Here is a 24,512-nt window from a genome sequence, read left to right as displayed (position 1 = left end):
GTCCTCGCTGAACTCTCTTTACATTCCTGCAGATCTGGTTGTTGGTGCTTTTGGGGTTGATAAAGCGGTGCTATACAGGTATGTTAAAGCATGGTGTTAGATATATACACGCTTGCTTTTTAATCTGACCCTTTCTGTGGTCTGTCTCTCCAATCAGGGCCCGGCCGATAGTGAGCGCCAGTGCGTCTCTGACGGTGCAGCCGACCATGTTCAACCAGGAGGAGAAGACGTGTGAGCTGGTCACAGCGAATGAAACCGTCGCTGTGTCATGGTATGGATGTCGACTATTATCCTTAAAAAAAAAGTTCTGCTTCTCTTATATCTTATTGGGAAGATTATACACTGTTCGACCCACCATACAGTCATTATCATTTAAATATCTGAGTTGTTTACCAAAGAGCTGAAGACTTTTGGGAGTGGTTAAAGAGCTCTCTGAGAATATCAGAACATGGAAAGTCTTGCAAATTTTAGTTCACTTCCAGCTTTCTAAACTTCACCTCACGAGAATGTCAAGTGACCTCATGTTTGCCGGTTTCCTGTCCAAGTTACTCTGAACTGCCTTATTCTTAGATCCAGAAAGGGGGAAAAAAGAAGTAGGGAAAATTCACCCCCCGCTTTCAATCTCAATGAAGCTCTTTCCGCGAGATTAACCGTCGTATTAAACCTGAAACATTTTCAGACCGCCTGGAGTGGCTGGTGTTTTATTTTTATTAAAGTCTGAGTGCTTTTTTTCCCCCCTCGCTGCCGGGCTGTCAAAAAGAAGATGAGTGGAGCGGGGGAGAGGAAGTGGGAGAAAGGTGGAGCGGTCATATATGGGAAGACAAAACAGAGGAGAGGTTGGAAAAAGGGCTGTAACTTTCACGTTTGACGCAGTCCATGAGGTGAACCCTCCCTTCGTGGGAGTGTTTATACCGACACACACATATTTACATGTATGTGTCTGCTTTGAAAAAACAACAACAACAAGAAACAACAACAACTTTTAATACTTTCCACTTGTGATTCCTAAGATAGTGCCGGGGGAATTTGGTGACCCCCGTGGTTATCGTGTTGACAGCAAGTGTGGTTTAATACTTGATATAGATAGATAGATAGATATGTACTTTATTAATCCCCAAGGGGAAATTTGTCGTAACAGTAGCAGCACCAATAACACACAAGAATAAAAAATAAAATATAAAAAACAGGGATGAAAGATAAAGATGTATACAAGAAGTATACAAAGTAAAATATAAAATAAAATATATGTATCTATACAACATATATGCATACACAATACACAATACAATACTAATGACAAATTAAATTAAATATACAAATATTATATAGTACTAGACATACAACAGGGGTAGCAGTAGTAATCTAACGCTGAATATGATCCACGGTGCGAATACAGGACGGAGTATATAGTTGGTTGCCTTGGTGATCCATCCATCCATTTTCACCCGCTTAATTGGTGGTCGGGTCGCAGGGGCAGCAGGCCGACCCAGACTTCCCTCTCACCCGCAACACTTTCCATCTCATTCTGGGGGACCCCGAGGCGTTCCCAGGCCAGCTGGGAGATGTAATCCCTCCAACATTTCCTGGGTCTTCCCCGGGGGCTTCTCCCAGTTGGACGTACCTGGGAAACCTCCCCGTGTCTGAGACAGGTTGCTCATTTCGTGTAGTTAATGCAGGGCCGGCCCAACTCTTTTGAGGGCCCTAAGCAGGTTTGGGTTTGGGGGCCACTCGTCACTGAATAAACCTGCGTATTGTATATATTAGTTTAAACACACGTCATGAACAAATAAGCACGGAAGGAGACCTATTAGCAGCAACGCTACCTTTTGAATAGAGGACAGTAAATACAGTTTTAATCTATTAACCACAGTTGAATGTTTACATCACATAGTGACTGATCGACATGGAGGAAATTGTAAAGACCTGTCGAAAAAAGGCTCTTATGTGAACATCTGTGTTTGGAGTTCGGGGATTTCAGACTCCAGAATTCACATGCTAATTACAGCAATTTCGTACACATGTCTAATAGGATAACACGATGACGTGATGACATTTTGGACAGAAACTGCAGGAAGTAGGAGAACTCTAGTGCACGTGTGTGGAACGCCTTCGCAGCTGTTCAAGCCACGTGTGCACAGAAATATGAGCACGACTTTAGAGAGCTCAGAGACAGTGAACTGGGCTGAGGTCACTGAGATAAAGACTCAACATCAACGCTGGATAACATGCCCCATCGCTTTCCTGTAAATACCCCGTGTTTACACGGGCAATCTGAATCCAGCAATAAAAAAATCACGATATCGGGAGGTAATTACCGAGTTTCAAACCAATAGAATGACTATTGCATTAGAACATAGTCGACCAGCAATCATTGGATTTAATCTTGTGAACATCTAGAATACATTTTTTATAAAAAAAAAGAGCTGTACAGAAATACATCAAATCAGTGTAAACACATCTGTAAAAGCTCAGTGCTCAAGTTTTCCACCCCCATATTTTTTGTTTGTGTTCAACCTCCAGTGTCAGCATCGGATTCTGCCTGCTAGCTAATGGAAAGCACCTCCCCTCTCCTCTAGGTGAGCCACACACACACACACACACACACACACACACACACACACACACACACACACACACACACACACACACACACACACACACACACACACACACACACACACACACACACACACAGAGACACACAGATGGTCCCTATTACCTTGCTTTCTTTGTGTTGCCACAAGTATTCCGGACCTCACTGTGGTCAATTTGGCAGCTAAGATCAAGATAAAAGAGCAATCGTGTAAACACAGAGTAACTCGGTGGGCTCCAACAGTTTAGAAGAAGTGTGTGTGTGTGTGTGTGTGTCCTTACTTCGACGGTGTGTGTTGTCTGTGTTGTCTGCATGGCTGTCGTTGTCATGTGGGCCACAGCGAATTCCTCTGTATACTGCACAGAGAGCAGAGAATGGATCAATCTGTGTGTGTGTGTGTGTGTGTGTGTGTGTGTTTGAACGTGGTGGGCCACTCGTGTAACATTCTGTGTGGACGTGTGTTCGTGGCCTACACATTTGCAGACAGTTTGGTGTTTAATTCAGCCACGTATGTAGACGTACGTGTTCTTACATGTGTATCGTTCCAAGGCTTTGTGGTGGAGGTCCAGCTGGACAGTGTGAAGCAGCACCAGAAGGACTCCGTCAGGAGGACCCTGTTCCTGGACACCCAGCGGCCCAGTCTGCACAAGACCCTGCGCCTCACCAACGGAGAGCGCCTATGCCACGACGCCAGGATCTACCTGCGGGTCAGTCACGCCGGCCGTCTCTCGAACCTCAATTCGTTTCCTTTACGTTTCCCTCGAATGTTTTATACGTCGCCGCCCTGTAGAGCTCAAAAGTCTAACTTTGGTGACGAATGTCTCGTGGCCATACCTTTTGTTAACCCCTCGGGAGCCAGAGCGCTCGCTTTGTTTTCATTCCCAGCCGTCTAATCAGAGACGGTGTTGCACCTGCAGCACCAGGTGAGTGTGATTAACTTGTGGGGCAAAGGGTAAAAGTCAGTCGCTAATAGACGGGGCTTGAAGTCCCTGTTTGAAGTGCTATTTGAGGCCAAACCAGTACAGTACCAATCTTCTCATCACTCAGCGGTGACGTGATCAAAGTGAACGCCGGCCAAAAGCCCTTGAGTGCGATGCGTAGATGCTTATTGTCAGAGCACTTTGCTCTTATCCCGCATTGAGAGATGCTTTGAGCAGAAACTGACAGTCAACACTTGTCTGTTTATACACTGTTTCTTCCTTTTTCTGTCTCTTTGAAGGGGCCACATTGCTGTGGCTGGTGTGTCACATCTTAGAGAAACAGAAAACAAACCAAATCCTACATTTAGTCCATTAAATGCTGTTTGAACATCTGCTTATGCTTTTGACTTTGTTTCTCGCACATTTACTTGGAAGAAGGGATTCCCAATAATCAACAGTAAAAAGGAATGGAATCCTTTTTGCTCGTCATCGTCAGTGTCCGCTTCTTTCAGATCTATGAGAGCAGGCATTCACGCAGCAGACAGTTTATTCAACTCTTGGAGACGGCAGACGACAAATGTCATTCACATCGGTCTCTCACGTGGTTGTGTCTCTCTCTTCGTTGCAGAGCGAAGACGAGTTCCGAGACAAACTCTCCCCCATTTTCATCAGCCTCAACTTCAGTCTGGATCCTCAGGCCCCAGTGGACCGGCATGGCCTCAGACCAATCCTGAATTATGAGACAGAACAGCGTATTGAGCAGAAGGTACGTGTATTTACCCCATCATGCATCTTCCATTAAAATCTGCGGACATTAAAATGTCGATGCAATTGTATCAACCTCTGGTCCTGCGGAGTAATGCCAATGCGGAAATGTCTTAAAACGTGCATTCTCTATACTGACCAGCAGGGGTTGACTCCTCCGGTAGTAATAATAAGTCTGATTGTCATTGAGAAAATGACCCTTTTGATTTATTCCCTCAGTAAATATTTTAAGCATGAGTTTATTGTCTTAATCTCTAGATTCAAGGCTTTTTCAATACAGCATAATGTTTGTTTTTTACATTTTGGTATCATTTAGAGTCAAATAGACCATAAAGCGGAGTAGGCTTCATGGCGGAACTTTCTGTGATCATCACATCAAATCCAATATAACAGTGGGCTCCAAATCTCTTAAAAACTTTTTTTACTGGGATAGCTGACAGTTTCAGAATTTTAGCAGATGTATACTGTATAGTCGCAATACCGCTTATGGGTACAGGTTCCGCCAAAGAGAAAAAAAATGGTAGATCTTTAAGAGTGTAACTTTAATGCGGCGTAATTTAGAAATGTATAAATAATCTGAGTTAAAAGTTTGGGGTTCGGTTGCTATTTCTGTATTTCAGATATTTAAAAGTAATATTGTTTTGCATTTACAGTGTATGCTGCTTGAACGTCAGAAATAATAGATGAAAATCTGGAAAGCGCTGTGTTGTTTCATGCTACTTTATGGGATTTTAAACCCTTGTATCTCTCTGTAGGGTTGTCAACAGAATCTATGCACAACATTCACCACACTGAATATCACACCACACCACTTATATGGCCACACGCCTCGAACTAAGCTTATAGTCACCGCGGTGTTTCCCAATGCAGATGGCATGATGAATACTTTCACTTAACACGACTAAACAATCTAAAATCGTGGATGAATGCTGTTTACAAACACAGTGGGTGTCTGCAGTTCTGCTTTGCAGGTTTCAGTCCACCCTTCAAACCACACCACAAATCTCCCAACGAGTGTGCACACTCTGAATTAATTTGAATGACGCAGGCGGAGGTTACAGGCCCGCCATTTGGACATTGACATCAAAAGTAATTCCCGCTCTGCCAAAACCTCCGAATGGTTCGAGGTCTAGCTTTAGCCCTGGCAGAGTGTGAGCATATTAATGGCCCTCTGGTCTCACTGGTAGGCCTACTGTTTCCTATGTGACGAGTTGGAAGGTTTACGGAGGACTGGCGAGTCATGGCTCTGCAAAAACACACAGAGGAGGGAGGGGGGTGACATCTCCGTTTGGACAGGGGCGGAGCTCCGCTCGCAGACATCTGGTTGCGGTTTGTTTATGTATGTTGTCCCGTCCACCAGGCAAGAGCCTCAAAACGTGCACATGTTTATGAGAGCGATATAAGGTGACGTGAGTGCGATGTGGGCTGCTTGAGCGTGTACATCATGTACTTGTTGTTTTGACAGCATACATCAACTTTTCTTCCGCCTGCCTAGGATTTGTGAATCAACAATGTGAATTTAATCTGTTGTTGTTCTTCCTCCGTTTCTTTATGTGAAAGGAATCAGTTAGATTACGCGGGGTTTCCAAGTAGACTGTGGGCCCCGAGGATTCATTTTAACACTTCAGTTTGCATTGTGTGCTCCAGAGTGACAATATGATTAGCCAAAACATTCAAATGGAGTGGATTTTACTATTTCTAGCCCATCCATAGGTAATCCTTTCAGTAAAATAAACAATTGTAGGAAATGCATCATCGCTGCAAAATCACGGTTTTGCTGCTATCAAGCTATGTTTTCATAAATATATATATATATATAATGTAGCAGCAGACCACTTTTTTCAATGTAAACATAGAAGATTTGATAGACAGAAGTCGTTCTCCCTCTGTGTGTGTTGTAATCAGAGCTTCTTTGTGCTTTGTTTACATACCCAGGCCGGCCACGCATTCCTATTAGTCCGAGCAAGTCTCTCTGTCGTGCCCCCCTGACTAGCTGTGGCAACCATAGCAGCCATCCACCGGGTGGGAAACATGGTTAGCTCGGTCAGCCCTGTTGCCACCGCTAACACCGTTAACTGTTGTCATTACTGTTGCCGCCGTGGGCACCGAGAGCTGCTGTCAGCCCTGTTGCCACCGCTAACACCGTAAGTTGTCGTCAGCACTGTTGCTATAGTTAGTACGGTCAGTGGCTAGCCGTGTGGAGGCAATAGATATGCTTTGAATTCGGTATTGAACCCTTTTAAATCATTGCTGGGTGTGGCCACTATACTGACCTACCTACCGAGAGTTTAGATTTTTGTGATATCAACAGGGCTCTTAAGTTTTGAAGACAGGCAAGAGTGACATTTCCATCAGCCCCCCCGCAGAACGAAATTTTCGGATATCAGTCAGTTGTGCGTAATTCCAGGATGCTTTATTTTCATTGGTTGCTGGATTAAATCTTACCCAGATACGACAGATACGGGTTTTTTTCTGATTGGCTATTGTGTAGCCCATTTCTTTTTTTTGATTGGCTGATAAGTGGCTCCTCACAGCAGAACTCCAGGGGAGCGCTTGATTCCTCCACGGTGAGGGCAGCGCGGCCAGCTCATGTTTGCGCTGCGGCTTTGTTAAAACATTAAATAGCCGAGAGTTTTTTTCAGCGTGAGAAATACGATGTGTGGCGGGAGTGCGTGACTTAAGACCGAAATGCGTGAGTCTCACTCTCAATGCGTGACACTTGAGAGCCCTGTATCAATCCCCCAATATTCAGACTAGGCCTATAACTTTTGTTTCACAAACAGCAATTTCATGTAGGCTATTTACTTTTCATAATTGCCTCTCTCGGCATGCTAGGTTTTTTAATGCTTGCAGAGTCTTTCTGCACAGGATTCAAATTGCACACCCACTCGGTTTGAAGGTGTTTCCAGTCATTTTAACGATTCTCTGGAATAGATCACTCCCTTCCCAGAAGTCCTTGGATTCCTCTCCAGGAATGTAGTTGAATAAAGTCTGTTATTCTGTCAGATCTTTCATATCTGACAGCAATTGTTAACATTAGACACGTTATTTCACTAAGTACAGTAGGCCTACAGGAGCTTCATTGAGTTAATGATACTTTTTCTTTCAAATGTTTAAGCAGATACCGTTTGAAAAACAATTCCAACCTACGATTCTTATTTCACGTTGTTAATTTGGCAGTGCCTGAACATTTAATACGGTTTATGACGTAACGCCATAGCCAGTGATCTTCCAGGTCCCCCGTTTTCATCAATTCACATCTTGAAGTTGACCAACAGGCCAACCGTGGGCTATATTGCTTTAAAGCTCGAGGGGAAACATGGATCAAATATATGAGAAGATGAGGAGATGAAAGTAAAAAACAGATGAGAAGTGGTCGGAGGGGATGGAAGATAAATCGGGGTCATCACTTAATCTTAAATCTATGACAGAGCGCGTGTGATCCTGTCTGTTTGGTGTTAAATGAGCGATAGATAGCCTCTTGAGTCCTGAGTGGATGTACAACCAGGGACTTGAATGAGGAATCTCCACTGAGACACTGTTAACCATTGCCAAGCTGATTCTTTGCTCTCTGTAGCATTCTTTGGTAATCTTAATGTTTCCCATATGGTGGAAAGATGAGGGTATGGCAACAATGACACTGTGAAGCTACTTTGGAGGAATGGTGGAGAGAGAGAGAAGGAATAAAGCAAAGATCTGAAGGGACGCACTGCAGAAAAGAAAGAAAACAATGCCTCCAAATCTGTGGTTTCTACCAAGTCATTTACCAAGTCACAGAATACTCATGCTCAGATTAAGCCCAACTCTCGTTTAAAATGTGAGGTTTTCAATTTCTTGTGATCGAGGCTGTTCCGCAAAAATGCAGCCCTTGCTTGGGTGGAATACATCATCCCTCACCACGTTTTCTCTCTATTCTTCCTTTTCTTTGTTTCCCCACATGAAAAGCACACATTACTTTCATCCTGCAAACATGAAAGGATGCTGCGCTCGCATCTGGTTGTCGCAAATATTGTATGGAGGAGATGTATACTGTATATCCTCTCTTATCCTTTCATTAAATCACGAGCAGTGCGCCCGCTTCTGTAAAAATCCACTTCCTCGAGAGCTTTTCTCTCTCAATACCTTTGGACCCCCGCTCCCATGGATACCCCTCTCTCTTCTTCACCTATCATAACCATCCCACTTCCCTCGATTTATCTCTATCCTTCTCCCTTCCTCAGGCCCAGATTCAACTCGATTGCGGAGAGGACAACATCTGCGTCCCTGACCTTGAGCTGGCTGTTTACGGGTGAGAGGAAGTCACCCCTCTATTACTTTACCTGATTCAACAAACTCAACTTAAACCCCCCAGTCGGGCTTTGCTAAACAGTTTCTCCCCCAGTCCCCCGTACATGACTGAATTCAAGCTATTCCGAGGCAAGCTCTTTCATTTGTCATGAGAAACACACACCGGCGGGTCTCTCCTTTGCTGCACTTGAAGTGATGCATGTTCTGTTTCTGGTTTCTGGGGAAAGAACGCAAGAAAAATTGCATAGTTCGCATGATCAGAAGTTTCAGGCTTGGCTGAATAGACAAAGTAACCTTACTGGAACCACACACACACAAAATACATGCCACAGCACAGGCCATCCTGCTCAATGTAGTATTGATTTACTTATTTTGACCAATGGAGGGAAGTCGAATAAGCTGTGGACTTGAAATTAAGTTGATATGGCTCGGGTGTTAGCAAACAGTTGTCGGTTTACACATTCAGCAGACACAGAGCATCTTTTTTTATCTCTGTTTTTGGTCTCCCCCACCTTTTGGAACAAGAATGAGGCCGCTGTAATTAATGACGCGATGATAAACTGTGTTGTCTTTTCTGGTGTTGTCTCTGCTGATGTGCATAACTGCAGAGGCGTTCTACTTTTTCTTTTAGTTTCTTCTTTTTAAAGCCTTTATTTAACAGACGCTGTGTAGAGAGACATGGAGAGAAACAGGGGTAAGACAAAGATCCGAGGGTGTAGGTTTTATTTCAACATTGCGTGTGTGTAGGGGAGACACATACAAAAGTGTTTGAGCGTTCAACACTGAACTTTGTTTATGGTCCAATTTATGGTGGAAATAGCTTTCAGTGTGGCGGCAGTTGAGAATTTGGTGTTGTGTTTCAGCGAGACTTCTACTCATGTTCAAAACTGCACATTCCAAACATGTCTCCTCTTTTCTGGTCTGAAAATAAAGTCTGAATATTTCAAGACAGAAATTGACCCTAAAGTCTGCTTTGCATTAATTCAATTCAATTTGTAGGAGTCCAATGATGGAACAACGTTAAAATGGATGTAAGAATGGGCAACTCATTTTTTAAAAGGATTATTTATAAAACAATTTTTTAGGGTTAGAAGTGTGATTGAAACATATGTATGTGTAAGAAGTATGGAAATATATATATATATATATATATAAATATATCATTTTTATTTTCTTCATTCTTTTTCTTAATATCAATTATTTGATCTACTTGATAATAATAATTTAGGATAGGAATATATAAGCATTTTTGCTTCTACCTATACCTTTTCAGTCTTTCTGTTTTGTATATTATATAGAATAATATTGTATTGTATTACAATGATTGACTGAATAAAATACACAACAACAATTCAGTTTATTTTATATAGCCCAATATCCCAAATTACAAATTTGCCAAAAACTCCCCCAAAAAACCTTCACAGGGAAAAAAGGGGAATATTACATGATTGCTCTGCTGATATGGAAGTATTCCCTTCAGACTCTGGTCTTTGAATGGCGTGGGAAGATTTTGGGAAGCTGCTGTGCGCCCCCGGATATCCGAGGTGGGAAACCGAAACTAACACTTCTGATGAGATGTAAATCTCAGTGTCGTGTGGCTCATCGTCGTGTGGCTCATGTTAACGTCCCCGCCTCCGATAAAGTTCAGCTCACAGCTGCTTCCGCAAACCTTTTTAGCAAGAAACATCTGGAGTCTGGAGATTTGAAGAGACAGCGACACCGAGCTGCCGTTCTCATCATATTATAATAGTATGAATTTATTCTCTAAATCTCTGATTACTTTTAGTGGCTTTAGCACTCCGTCATTGTTGTTTTGCTAATTTGTGACCGTATTAGATCAGCTGTCTTGATCCAAACTATTGAGGGGGACAATTCAGTAGTCGCTGGATGTTGGTCGGGACATGTCCTTACGGTCTCTACTAAATTCGAAGCACTTGCGAAGATCACCCAGCCAGAGTCCAACGTGGATGTTGCAGTTATATGCCTATAAGGCTATCCGGTCATCCCAGTTGTCCATGGTTTGATGGTTCCATGTTACCCACTGATCATTATGGTCTGCACAATACATATATATGCAGACTGAAGAATATTGAAAAGTCAACTTTTCAAAAGTTTTCTAAGGACGTGAATGCTTCCTAAAGCCCCGAGGATACATATAATATATTTTGATGGGGAAAACGCAAGTAAGGGAGCATAAGTATTGTTACTGCGGTTGTGTTTCTTATGCAGAGAGAGAAAGAGAGAGTGAGTTTGGGGAAAGACGATCAAAGACAAAGAGCATGTATTGGTCATGACATTCAGACAAACAAGCAGGAATCTGTGACTTGGAGCAGGTTAAGACACAATTGATACATTTAAAAGCATGTAGAGGAAGGATTTCACACGAGTGATGATTCATCTTCGGTCGTGGGTGTCCTTGTCCATTCACAAAGCGAGCAAACGCACACACAAACACACACACACACACACACACAACCACACACACGTTCTCCTCCCAGCCAGCTCTGCTTCGAGGAGTGTTCCACATTATGTGGCCATGTGATTTCTCTCAGCTGCAGAAATACAATCGGTATGAAAAGTCTCTTGTGAAGAGTAAAAGAATCGTCATTTCGTTGCCACGGGATCAAACCTCCAATGTTTCAGCATTTTTCACCAAACAGAATTTCACACGCCGCTTTTTTGTCTCGCTAGTTGAGAATTTGCAAACAGTGGGATGCTTAACATTTACAACCTGGTCACTGGTGCTTTGAATTGTGACCCCCCCTGGCTTCAATTATACTTGTATGAGCTTCATGATCCACTGTTATATTTCCCCTCAGAGAATAGAAGTCTGCGTTGTTTCTCTCCGTCCTGAGTGTTGTTGTTCGTGTCGCTTTCTCTGCATTGGCTAAAGTTGCCCGGGCGAAATTAAAATCATCTGGTGGTTGTCTTACCTCGCGAGGGGTCACCGCGTCCAGTGGGGTGGGAATTGGGGGTGGGGAAGCAGGGAAACGGGGCATGAAAGAGGAACCCTGATGTTGACCCTCAACCAGACTCCCTTCTGCTCAACAGAAACATGAATTTACCACCACAAAGAGTTTGGCGGTTGGGGGGCGAGGGCTGGAGTCGGGAGAGTGTCGAGAGGATTTATCACTCTCACTGAAAGTATGTTTGCACACAGGGGCGTCACTGTGAACGTGGGGCGAGGGGTGGAGGGTGTGTGTGTGGGGGGGGGGGTGTCGGTTTCCTGAGACAAATCACAGTGATCAGATTTGGGTCATTTCCGCGGGTCAGCCACGGACAGATACGCGAGGAGAAAATGGCCTTCGGGGGCCGTCTGAAACAGAGGTGCATTGTCTGGTAGGACTTCACGTCCCTGCTTTTCATTACGTTTTACAATTGCTTCTCTGTCATTTGGCTCATGCCCAGAGTCACTTCAGATGAGCACAGCAGCAGAGGGAGAGCCAACGGAACTCTGGCTGCAAACGTAGGCTGTAAATGCGGGCCGCTAGTTTCAGTCATTTTAATTGCAGTTGATTACAATGGCCTTTGTGTGATCGATACTCTTGGGAAATACGACTTAAAACAACAACAAGAGTTTACAACCGCGCAGTCGAGGCTCCGTGAGGTTGTACTTTGCGGTGATGCTTTAAACTAAGTGCTAATGTCAACACGCAAACATCATTCTGCAGGTATTTACATCAAGTTTGTCTTCTTAGTTTATCATGCTGGCAAACACACAATTTCTCATTAGCAATGAGGAAAAAAAGAGTCAAACTAAGGCTGGTTACAAGTTACAAGTTACAAGTCTTTTATTGTCAGATGCACAGAATGACACAGGGTCAGACTGGGCACTGAAATTCTTAGGACAAGGCACCACACAACAACTACCATAGCATAACATAGCAAACATAATATAACATAACATAACATAACATACACTCTGTACAAGTACTCTGGACATAATTTACATGCAATAACATATAACCTTACTAAATATCCAAGATAAATATACAATACAATATGCTAAAACATATACCAACCTATACATATAATACTAACATATATACATATCACATATAATACACATATCGTAACATATAATAAACTAAACTACAGACAAATGGGAGTAGCAGGTAGTGGTAGCTGGTGGGAATGTTGATCCTTTTGCAGGTATTTGATTGTTCAGTATTGGACAGATTTCTACCTGAAGTTAAGGGATCACTTTAGTTATTACATCTCAAGCTGCAGATGACACAGACGTGTGTATCCAGTTTCATGACAGTGCATCGACTAGTTGTTGAGACACCCTGGTGGTTCTCGAGTAAAAGTTGAGGATCACAGGGGGTTCATATCCCCGAATATCTGTACAATCCCTCTGGTAGATGTTGCGATGTTTACCAGAATAATTGAAAAGTTTGCTGATGACAGATGGTCCTCTAAGGATCGCGAATGTGCGCTCCGAATTTCATTGTGCTTTGTCTAATATGTGTTGAGATGTTTCTTTGTGGACCAAAGCGCTGGACCGACAGACCAACGTTGCCATTCAGAGAGTCGTGGCTGAAACCTTGATTCATCCTTATATAGTTTTATTTTATTTTACTTTCGTAAATGTGTGAGGAACTATTTAATCGGAGCCCAAAAGTGTGCACACCTCCTTTGCGCCCTGCAATAAACCCCACTTTGCCATCATAATTATTTGTAAGATGCTATAACACATAAGATGGTGCTCATGAAGGCTTCAATAGTAGGAGTTTTTTGTTGTTGCTATGAAACATTTTCTTTTCTCAAGTAACTGATCAAATAATGAAGGAAGTTCAAGAGCAATACTGAATGGCCTAAATTATATATATTATATATATATATATATATATATATATATATATAATATTATATAATTAATAATTATATAATTATAATTTATAAATATATATATATAGATATATAGACATTGAATGATACACCTTGATAAAGTTGTTAAACTGAGATTTCTGGTTTAAAAATTAACTTTTCCTCTTGTGTCTGAAACAATACATCCACACCGGAGTCACGTCTAAACCTCACTTGTCAATATTTTTATATTATCAATGGTTCAAATGTTTTAGTTTAACATGAAAGTGTTGAACACATGTGGAATCATCACCGAATTCTGAGGTTTTCCTCAGCTCTACGGAGCATTTCGCATCTTTAAGCTCATTGTATGTGTTTATGTCGTGTTTCTCTTTAAAGTAAAAAAACGCCCCTGTATGACCCTTAGATCGGATTCATGTACATTTTAAAGTCATTGGTAAATTACCTGCTCTGTCGTTTAAGTATGAGGTGCTGTCTGGCACGCTGCCATACGTATTTTGTTTACTTAAAATTACATCAATTGTACAGATGTTACTGCAATTTGCACATTGTCCTTTGTCCTTATCGGGCCGTACTTATTTTACTTTTACTTGTGTGTCAACAACCTTTTTGTGGTTCTCCTCTCCTAGTGACAGAGCAGAAGTTTACCTGGGTGGTGAAAACTCCCTGAGCCTGACGTTCAACGCCAGGAACGAGGGAGAGGGAGGGGCGTACGAGGCCGAGCTCTACGTGGTGCTTCCCCCAGAGGCCGACTACAGCGGGATAGCTCGCAACAATGTGGTGAGCCAGACAACTGTCACTGTAACTTTAGCCCGGGATTTTACCGCTGTTAGTTCTTTATTACTTACTGAAGTATTATATTCTCCAACATAAGCACAAATAACATATCTCTGGTTGTTGACAATACACAGCATGTTGAAAACAGAGCGATTTTGAAAACAACACAATGTTGAAAACAGAGCGATGTTGAAAACAACACAATGTTTAAAACAGAGCAATGTTAAAAACAGAGTAATGTTGAAAACAGAGCAATGTTGAAAACAGAGTAATGTTGAAAACAGAGCAATGTTTAAAACAGAGCAATGTTGAAAACAGAGCAATGTTGAAAACAGAGCAATGTTTAAAACAGCGCAATGTTAAAAACAGAGCAATGTTAAAAACAGAGCAATGTTGAAAACAACACAATGTGAAAAACAGAGCAATGTTAAAAACAGAGCAATGTTGAAAACAACACAATGTGAAAAACAGAGCAATATTTAAAACAGAGCAATGTTTAAAACAGAGCAATTTTGAAAACAGCGCAATGTTTAAAACAGAGCAATTTTGAAACCAGAGCAATGTTGAAAACAGAGCAATGTTTAAAAGCAAACACTCCTTGTTATAAAAGTTGAGATACACTATTTTAAGGCCAAGTGTTTAGTGATAAAGAACTCCAAATGTGACAGTATTTGACAGTATTTGACAGTATTTGATGTGTGTGTGTCTCTCCAGAGCTTGACTCAGCTGACGTGCAGCTATGAGGCAGAAAACCAGACCCGCTACCTCCTGTGTGACCTGGGAAACCCCATGAAGTCTGGTACCAGTGTAAGCCAACAGTCATGCATGTTGTCTTTGGCATTTTTCAGTCTTTCTGTCTCGGTACAATTAAGTCAAGTCAAAATTGCTCTGGCATGAAGTAATTCATTTTCAATGTTTTTGGATTTACTGTACATGATAATACATGCATAGCTATAATATCCCCTGTTTCCAAAAGCGAGGGGATATCTCAGACCATAAAAAGAGTTTGATTATTTAAACAGCTTGTCAACTTTCCATCACCACCAACAGAATCATCAGTGTGTTAATTTGGGGGAGGAGGCCATTTTTCATTCATTTTTTACATTTCTCTGAAAAGCTTTGCTTGGCATGTAGAAAAGTATTGAGGCTGTGGAAAAAAAGAACAGAAAACAAATGAACTAAATCAAATGCAAGACATCTCTCTCATGTTTTTTTTATATTATTAATTTATCATGTTCCTTGAAATTAATTGTGTACGTTTCCTGTGGGTCATTGCCTAGTTATGGGCCGGCCTCCGGTTCACGGTGCCCAGACTGAAGGACACTCACAACACTGTACAGTTTGAGCTCCAAATACGAAGGTAGGTCACTTTCTTTCCGACAGTACAGTGAGATGGGTTCATGTGCACTCAAAAAAACGATTCAAGCCCTTCTTAGAGGTGACACATTTAAATATTGTTTGATACATTTAAATAAATCAATTACAAAACGAAGATATTTATATTGAATGGGTGTAACACAAAATGTATGAATACTTTCATTTATTAGATTTATTTAGGTTACACTCACAAAAACGATTCAAGCCCTTCTTCGAGGTGACACTTTAAATATAGTTTGATACATTTAAATAAATCAATTACAAAAATAGATGTTTATATTTAATGGGTGTAACACAAAATGTATGAATACTTTCATTTATTAGATTTATTTAGGTTAGATGGTGTGCATATCAACTCAAAATAAATGTGTTTCATTGAGGACTACCCTTTGCGCATGCGCTTTCTGAAAATCAGTTGTTTATATGAGGTGAACACACTTTCAGGGCTGTACGGTGGTGTAGTGGCTAGCACTGTCGCCTCAAAGCCAGAGGTCCGTGGGTTCAATTCCCAGTCGGGGCGTTGCTTCTGAGTGGAGTTTGCATATTTTGTTAGTTAGTTTATATTTTGAGTTGGACAAACATAAATTAATTTAATTTAATGAATATCGTTATTTTATTTTAGATGTATTTGATACAAATGAGTTGGACTAACTTAATTACATTGTATTGCACTGATGTGCTAAATTTGAGTTGGAGTTGCATATAATTATTGGATGGAAAACCTGCCAACAATTTAATTGAGTTCATCCAATGAGTCATTTCTTTGAGTGTGTGGTGTCTGCCAGTCCTCTAATGTCCAAACACAATCTTATGGAGATGTATGCGTGATTTAGTTAATTTTGAAGCACTAATTTATGTCAGAATTTCCCTGAAAAACCTAATAAAATGTTCTCTTAACCTGAACAAAAATCGAATAAAATACTGTGATAAATTGTGATAAATGATATTGTAATAACATTTAGTAAAAAGAACTTTGTTGTCTTTCTGTCGTAGCAAAAATGTAAACAACTCAGAGAGCGAGGTGGTGCTGTTTGAGCTGGAGGTGGCTGCCATGGCTGACGTCATTTTGCAAGGGTGAGGCTTCAACGTCAACTCTCCCACTCCATCGCTGCATGAATATTTTGTAATTGTTGTTATCGCTGTGGGTCCTGCCAAGTTAACTGCTCCAAATAAAGCAAAAAAACTTTTCTATTTCAGTGTTTCTCGCCCAGACAAAGTCATCTTTCCCCCTCCGAACTGGAGCATTACTCAGAGTCTGAGGGGCGAGCGGGACGTCGGCCCTGAGCTCCAGCAGGTCTACGAGGTACGCCGACACAGATCTTACTGCTCTCACATATCTGTTTTAAGTTTAAAATGTAAACATCAACATTGAATGTTTATTCAGGGACTTTAATCATTATTAATGTTTTTTAAATTTTTGCTGAAGGGAGGGAACAGTAATGGGTCTTTTGTTTATTTATTTTTAACCCCGTGTTTAGATTTTATTTTGCCTTCAAATAGTTACAGAAACAGAATGTATTACCTTGTGCAGAGGTCAACAAACTTGTCTCTGTAAAAGTGCTTTATATTTCCTCACCACAATCAAATGAGTATTTTCCAGGACTAACATGTCCACACTGAGACACACAATCCATGTGGGGCTAATTAGTGAATACTGATTGAACATTATCTCGGACCAAGAAAAAGGCATTCGCTGAAATGTTTGGGGGTAGTGACAACGCCACAGGGAAATCAAGAAATGTAAAAATGTTCAATAAAAAGTAACATGAATTCATAATATTTACATTCAATAATAATGTCTATTATGACTAAAATGTATTTACTTTATTAATTGACAAAATAAAAAAATAAAAAATGTCACAATGGTATGAGTCTGTAAAAAAACACACGTTATCATTATGTATAAACTGCATCAGGACGGGCAACGTGGCCGTCCTTCATTGAGGATTAATTTCGACACCAAAAAGCCCTTTGGTCTCTTCACCAGGTGTTTGGAAAAACATCCAACGTCCCGACCTCTCTCTTTCAGTTAGTGAACAACGGTCCCAGCGTGGTCAGCCAGTCCACTTTGGAGGTGCGCTGTCCTCTGAGGGCTCACGGCCACGAGCTGCTCTACCCCGTGGAGGTGGTCACCGAGGGCCCGCTCAGCTGCTCCTCCAAACACACCTTCAATGCACTGAAACTCAAGGTGAGGACACACAAACAACAGCGAGGAAATACAAACAACAAAAAAAGCCACATGTCTCGGACGGCATAGTGAAACCATTACCCTTTGACCTACTCCTGGCCTTGAACATTTGATGGTTTGCTAATGACTCGATGTGTCAATGTGTTTATGAGTGCAGCTCCAGCCTCCAGCAGCAGGGCTAAAATCTAGCGCTGAGCACCTGATCCGGAGGAGGGAGGTGTCCCGAGATCTTCTGGCTGAACAAGGAAACTTGGTGAGACGACATGGAAAAGAAACAGAACTCCAGTGGTCAAACTGACCTGGAATTTTTTTTTCTGCCGAGCTGTAATAATACCGGTGTGTGTTTTGTCCATAAGCACGGTTCATTTACAGGCGCGCACACACATTGACATTATATATTCCTATATTGACGACATTAAAGGAGTACTTTACTGACTTTGCATTGCCTCTTGCGATGGACAGTTACAAAGATGAGGATCAAAAGAGATGCAGCAGAACCAGAGATAGCGATTTATTCACAGCTTTTCTCATGCGATACTTCAAAACGTGCATTAAAAACAAGTACGTGTCGATGGAAACGCAGCCGCAACTCAAAAACTTCTGTATCTTTATTGGGATTTTTATTTTGAAGGGTCAACTAACATAAGAATTAAAAAAACACTTTGGGTGGATTTACCTTTTTCTTTTCGAAGCTTCCTGAGAACCAGGTGTTCCTCATCGGGATAGACGAGTTGACTCCCCGTGTCCCATGAGGAAACCCAGGAGGTGTTGGCTCTCCTCCTCCCCTCGTGTGGAGGGAATCATGGTGACGCTGTTCTCTCCAAATGAAACCACAACCCGAGCCTCTTTAACCTGTTAACCCCCACCCGTTTTTTTAGGTTTCTGCTCAAAATGACATACCCAAACTAAAAAGGGTGTAGCTCTGCAACCACACAAGCTATTTGAATAATGTTGGTGTTATAATAAAGGGAACACAATGAGCTTTTGTTCAGATGTGTAAATATTAGCATATATGTTACTGGTTAAGAGTAAATAAAGATGAATCTTCTATTTTCATAGAAGTTTCAGGTTCGATTAGAAAAAAAAGCACTTTCAGGATGAATATATCCTGGATGGATGCACAGCAAAGGCCTAAAATCACCCAGATAATAATACAACTTGTGAACAGACTCTCTGCAAAGTTTGACTCAGAAAAAATAAAGCAGAACAATAGTTGGAGACTTTTTAGGAAAGAGAATTTAGGCGAGGTCTCTAAAATTTGCATTTGGGCACATTGAAGCACCATCTGTGCCATTTGACTTTTCTCATGTACCAAACCATTTATTTCACTTTCACTTTTACTTGTGGTGATCAATACATGCAAATACATCATTATGTGGCTTTAAAACAGTAAATCAAAGATAAAAAAACGATCAAACAAAGTGGTGCTATGCGCTTGCGTGCTGTGCGTAAAGCCGGTTTTTGGATCTGTCACAGCGCAGCTGTTGCGCGCGCAGATATCTCCGCCGGGGAAGGGCGGATTTTAAAGAAGGACACGTCATTGGAATACTTAGAGCCAATAGAATCGATTGGTACCAAGAAAGACAAGATTGACAGCACTGTGAGCCAATAGGAGACAGAAAGGCGTCGCCATATTTGAAATGTGAACTCCGATTTGCTGAAATTGAACTTCCTGACAGCTGATTATGACGCTTCCCCAAAAGTCCGCCTGGTTTTTAAAGGGACATACACACACACTAAAGCCATGCCAGCTGGAATGCAGGGGAGAGAAACGTATTTTCTTCTTCTCAAGAACAAAAGTATGTTGAATTTGCTGAATGTAAAGCTATGAAGCGATTAATATTTCTGTGTGCTTTGGCTTATATCTCCGTGATACTTTGGTGTAGAAGGATTCTGTAAAGATATTTAGAATCTGTGTGAAGTCCTCTTGCTTTTGAACATCTCTTCTTTTATGATTGCACAAAGCTACATGTCGCTAGCTACGGAAACGTTCTGAGTGGGCCGACACCTGACAAAATTATGATTATGATATTTGTATTTTTATTTCAGTTGGTGTTTGAGTTATGTTTAAATGGCTCACTGATACTTGTAGCCCCAGTTGTCTTCTTTAATTTGATGTACAACATCAATATATTTGCTCATGTTTATTATAATATTATAGACAGTTTAGAACAAAACATCAAATCTGCCCCACAGGTGGGGCAATGGGGCTTAAGTGGTTTGAGTCAATGGCTCTTGTGTTGGCGTATTTGTGTATTTAATCTATACCAAAAGAGTCCAGTCAGATTGTAGGAAGAGGTAGCACCGGCCTCTGAACTGGAATTCTAATGAGATTATTTCTCTCGACAGAGGAAATGGGGAAAGCTATAACGAGCTCTGGTCAACATCTGCTGCTTGCTGGGATGAAGTTAATTGGGTTCCTTTTCATACAGCTTGCGTCACTGACTGTGATGTTGGACATGCTAATGTCTTATGGCATTCAAATTAACCGTCTTTAAGATGTAACACAAGCAGCCATGATCCACTGAAATTGCTTTATACTCTTTACCCCCCCTCCTCTATAAATAGACAGAGACCCAAAAAACTATGAAGAGAACAAACCAACAAAGGCCCCGCTAAACGTTGCCAGCAATTAAAAATTGCGATGACGCCAATCGAGGGAAAAGCATCTCCGGAAAGAGACGATGAGAGGGACATGAGATTAGATGACTAGGTTACGCGGCCGTGACATCGTAGGGGGAAGGGTTGATCACTTTCTTGGAAGTATTCAGATCCCAAAAGTAACAACATCGCAATGTGAAACTTACAGATACAAGTCGTGCAATGAAAATGTCACCAACATTTACTAATCAAAAAAGCACACCTCTCACAATCAGGTTGAAGCCACAGTTCACCCCTACTACCTATCTACCTTTTACCCTTTTACTATCCACTACACACCCACCGGGCTCAGTATATAAAATACATACTGTAACGTCTCAGACGTTATGGACTGATGACACGGAGACGGGACGACGTTAGTACTTCTTCTTTATTGGGCATCCACCGACAGCGTGCTTCTCTCAGCTCCGCAGCTCCAACGTCAACAACCACAGTTCTCCGTCAACCAACCTTAACTTCCCGTTTCCCAACAGGTTAACCCCACCTCCCCTCTACTCCGCCAATCACAGGCCCGCCCCCTCGACCAGCACGCACGGTGCCACACTGCTTGACAGCCACTTCACAGGGTCGCTACATTACCCTCCCCTTACAAAGTTCCTTGCCCCCAAGGAACACCATTGACAACAGCAGGAACAACATTAGTAACAGGAGGAACAACATAAGCAACAGCAGGAACAACATTAGTAACAATACATCTCCAAAATAATGGGAAAACAATAAGAACGTTCCTTTTCTTTCTTTTCTTTAAAGAAGATCAGGGTGGACTACCATCACTTCCAGTGAGACCAGGGCGCATTCTTGCCCTTTCTGGAACCTACGGTCTCACTTTAACTTATTTCTCCTCCCCTAAGAAACCACAAAGTCTCTGAACCGGCCGGGGGGCCTTCTCTGTCTTCGCGGCTGAGCCGCTTGTGGGACTGTGTCGACTGGACCAGTGGGGTCGGAGGGGGCCGTCAAACCCGGAGAGCTGGCCAGGGAGTGAGCAGGGAGGGGAGGCTGAGGAGGGGTTCCCCGTGCCACTGCTGCCAGTGGTGACGCAACCCCTCTGTACGGGGCGAGTCGGTCCCGATGAAGCACCACTCTCCTTCCCTTAGGAGGTAGCTGTAGCCTGTAAACGACCTCTCCCACCCTCTCCAACACTCTGCATGGACCGACCCATTGACTGTCGAGTTTTGGGCACCGGCCCTTCTTACGCACAGGGTTGTAGACCCAAACCAGTTCTCCAGCCTGAAAGTGCCTTCCTTTTTCTCTCACGTCGTAGTTGCGTTTTTGTCTCACACCTGCACTCAGTTGCTGTTTTCGAGCAAAAGCATGGGCCACTTCTAGGCGGTCCTGCAGTCTCCTGGCGTACTCAGGCCCTGGGGGGGTGTCTGCGCAATCAGGGGGCCGTCCAAAAGTCAATTCTGCTGGGGTGCGGAGTTCTCTCCCCAGCATGAGCAGCGCAGGTGTACAGGATGAGGTCTCTTGAACTGCAGAGCGACATGCCATGAGCACCAAAGGCAAATGCTTGTCCCAATCGCGCTGGTGTTGCGAAGTGAGGATGGCAAGCTGCTGGCCCATGGTGCGATGGAATCTTTCCACCAACCCGTCACTCTGAGGACGCAGGGGGGAGGTGCGTGTCTTGTGCATGCCCAGGTGTTCGCACATGGCAGCAAACACCCGCGACTCAAAGTTCCTCCCTTGGTCACTGTGAATAGTCTCCGGTACTCCGAACCGGCTGAACATGCCTCCAACCAGGGCTTCTACGACCGTCTCTGCCTCCTGGTCTGGGATAGCATACGCCTCTGGCCATTTTGTGAAGTAGTCTATGGCGGTGAGAACATACCGATTTCCTCCATCTGAGCACGGCAGCGGACCCACCACATCCACGGCCACCCTTTCCATCGGTGCCCCAACTGGAAACTGCTGCAGTGGAGCGTGAGAGCGACCTGGGGGATCTTTCCGTGCCATACAGGGGTCACAACGGCGGCAAAAGTCTTCCACGTCCCTCCTGCACTGGCCCCAGTAGAAGCCCTTCCGGAGACGCCGCAGTGTTTTAGAAACCCCAAAATGTCCAGAACCTGCAGCTCCATGCATGGCTTCAAGCACCGCATCCCGTAAGTCCTTGGGGACCACCATCTGCCACTTTTCCTCTCCCGTTGCTGGCTCCTTCCATGCCCGCTGCAGCACGCCCTGAGACAGGCGCAGAGACCCGAACTGAGACCACAGACCTTTGGTTGCTTTGGAGAACACGGCCACCTCTTCCCACGGTGGCCTCCGCTGTGCCTCCAACCACCGTAGTGCCGGCTGTAGGTCTGCATCCTGTTCTTGGTGTTGTTTCCACTCTGCCAAGTCCACCGTCTGCAGCTCTCGGCATACAAACTCCTCCAACCGACGAACTGCAGCACAGTCTCCTTCCTCTTCACGCAGTTCCTTCTCACGAGTCTCTCTCCGCTCGCAGTAGCGGCACTCGCCTGCGGCACATGGCCTGCCCCCTCGACCAGCACGCACGGTGCCACACTGCTTGACAGCCACTTCACAGGGTCGCTACAATACAGTATATTTTGATAAGGGCTTTTTTTTTTAAAGATCAGCACGCAAAGGCTATTCTATTCAAGTCTATTGTTCCCGTACTGAAATGTCCTTTTATATTTGATGATTTCCAAACCAGTCAGTTATTATGACAATGACTCGTGCTGCTGGGGCTGTGTTTTACGCGCTGTGCGTAGGGCACCAAGTCCTGAGGGGGCACCACAAAATAGGCAACTAAACAAATCTGGCACTGTGTGTGTGTTTGTGTGTGTGTGTGACGGTGGCTTTGTCTCTCTACGCAGACGTGCTCGACGGTGGAGTGCTGGCTGCTGCAGTGTCACGTTGGGCTGCTGGAGAAAGGCGCCAACGTCATCCTGACTTTGCGCTCCAGACTGTGGGCCGAGACCTTCATCGAGGTGAGGCAATAACGGGCCAATCCATGGTCTTGTACTGCCCTCTGTCGGCCAGGTCCTCAAACTACACTTACTGATGTGCGTCCTAACGCATACTAATTCTATATAGTATTTACCACACAATTCATAATAGCCCGTATATAAGATAAGATAAGATAATCCTGTATTAGTCCTGCAGTGGGGACATGTAAAGGATATAAGAAATATGCATTTTTGAAGTGCACTGTCCCTTTAAGATACTGGCAGCGTTCAGGCCTTTTGTTTATAAGCCCTTTTTTTTAAATGTTTGTTTGCTTGTCCACAGAGGGCCTATAAGCAGTATGTTCTAGAGTGCTCTGTCCAGTACAAGGTGGACAGAATGCCATATTCCATTGCTCCCAAATTCAAGCCATCAGGATCCAAAAAGGTAACTTTCTCTGGGTTAAATGTTATGTTTAAATGTCGGTGAAAATGGTACACATCATCTGATCGCTGTGGTTTCCTGTCGTTCAGGTGGTGACGACCGTGCTGTGGAACAAGCCGGACAATCCGTTCCCCGTTCCAGTGTGGATCATCATCCTGGCTATTCTAGCTGGGTTGTTGTTGCTCGCCCTGCTCATATATCTACTATACAAGGTACAATGCAAATAAAGTAGGGCTGTGAAACGATTACAATTTTTAATCGGGTTAATCACAGGTTTTTGTGGATTAATCATGATTAATCACATATTACCGATATTCTCGGTATATTTTGTGAGAACATAGAGATTTATGACAAAAGACGGATATATACATTTATACATTCTTCTATACAATGGTGCTGCAACTTAGCAGTTATTTAGCAGTTTTCTTCCATATGGAACATTAATACATCTTCATCCTAAACAGAATGTTTAACCCTCCTGTTACCTTTCGGGTCAATTTGACCCCATTCAATGTTTAATGTCGGTGTTCTTTGCAGTAGGGGCGAGATCCCCCTAGCGACGCTGGCACTCAGTGGCACCTCAGTGGCAAGTCTGTGGCAAGTGCCGCTCGGTGCCAGTACTCAGCGACAACTCACTGGCACCTCACTGGCAACTCACTGGCACCTCACTGGCAACTCACTGGCACCTCAATGGCAACTCACTGGCACCTCACTGGCACCTCACTGGCAACTCACTGGCATCTCACTGGCACCTCACTGGCACCTCACTGGCAAGTCTGTGGCAAGT

At 43.1% G+C, this 24,512-nt stretch overlaps 1 protein-coding gene across 1 annotated transcript in view; it reads left to right on the top strand.

Annotated features, from left to right (window-relative positions):
• LOC130207934 (integrin alpha-5-like) overlaps positions 1 to 24,512 on the top strand; it is a 47,818-nt gene that overhangs the window by 19,175 nt on the left and 4,131 nt on the right. Inside the window, exons 14-29 of the mRNA XM_056436716.1 lie at positions 33 to 78; positions 158 to 271; positions 2,521 to 2,576; positions 3,143 to 3,300; positions 4,142 to 4,279; positions 8,499 to 8,566; positions 14,025 to 14,175; positions 14,887 to 14,979; positions 15,453 to 15,532; positions 16,543 to 16,623; positions 16,747 to 16,852; positions 17,579 to 17,737; positions 17,895 to 17,990; positions 23,212 to 23,325; positions 23,627 to 23,728; positions 23,815 to 23,937. Of these exons, the coding sequence (XP_056292691.1) occupies positions 33 to 78; positions 158 to 271; positions 2,521 to 2,576; positions 3,143 to 3,300; positions 4,142 to 4,279; positions 8,499 to 8,566; positions 14,025 to 14,175; positions 14,887 to 14,979; positions 15,453 to 15,532; positions 16,543 to 16,623; positions 16,747 to 16,852; positions 17,579 to 17,737; positions 17,895 to 17,990; positions 23,212 to 23,325; positions 23,627 to 23,728; positions 23,815 to 23,937 (1,685 nt within the window). The remainder of the gene's footprint in view (positions 1 to 32; positions 79 to 157; positions 272 to 2,520; positions 2,577 to 3,142; positions 3,301 to 4,141; positions 4,280 to 8,498; positions 8,567 to 14,024; positions 14,176 to 14,886; positions 14,980 to 15,452; positions 15,533 to 16,542; positions 16,624 to 16,746; positions 16,853 to 17,578; positions 17,738 to 17,894; positions 17,991 to 23,211; positions 23,326 to 23,626; positions 23,729 to 23,814; positions 23,938 to 24,512) is intronic.

This window comes from Pseudoliparis swirei, chromosome 18 (genome assembly GCF_029220125.1).
Source record: "Pseudoliparis swirei isolate HS2019 ecotype Mariana Trench chromosome 18, NWPU_hadal_v1, whole genome shotgun sequence".
Taxonomy (NCBI): domain Eukaryota; kingdom Metazoa; phylum Chordata; class Actinopteri; order Perciformes; family Liparidae; genus Pseudoliparis; species Pseudoliparis swirei.
This window is presented reverse-complemented; position numbering and strand designations above follow the sequence as displayed.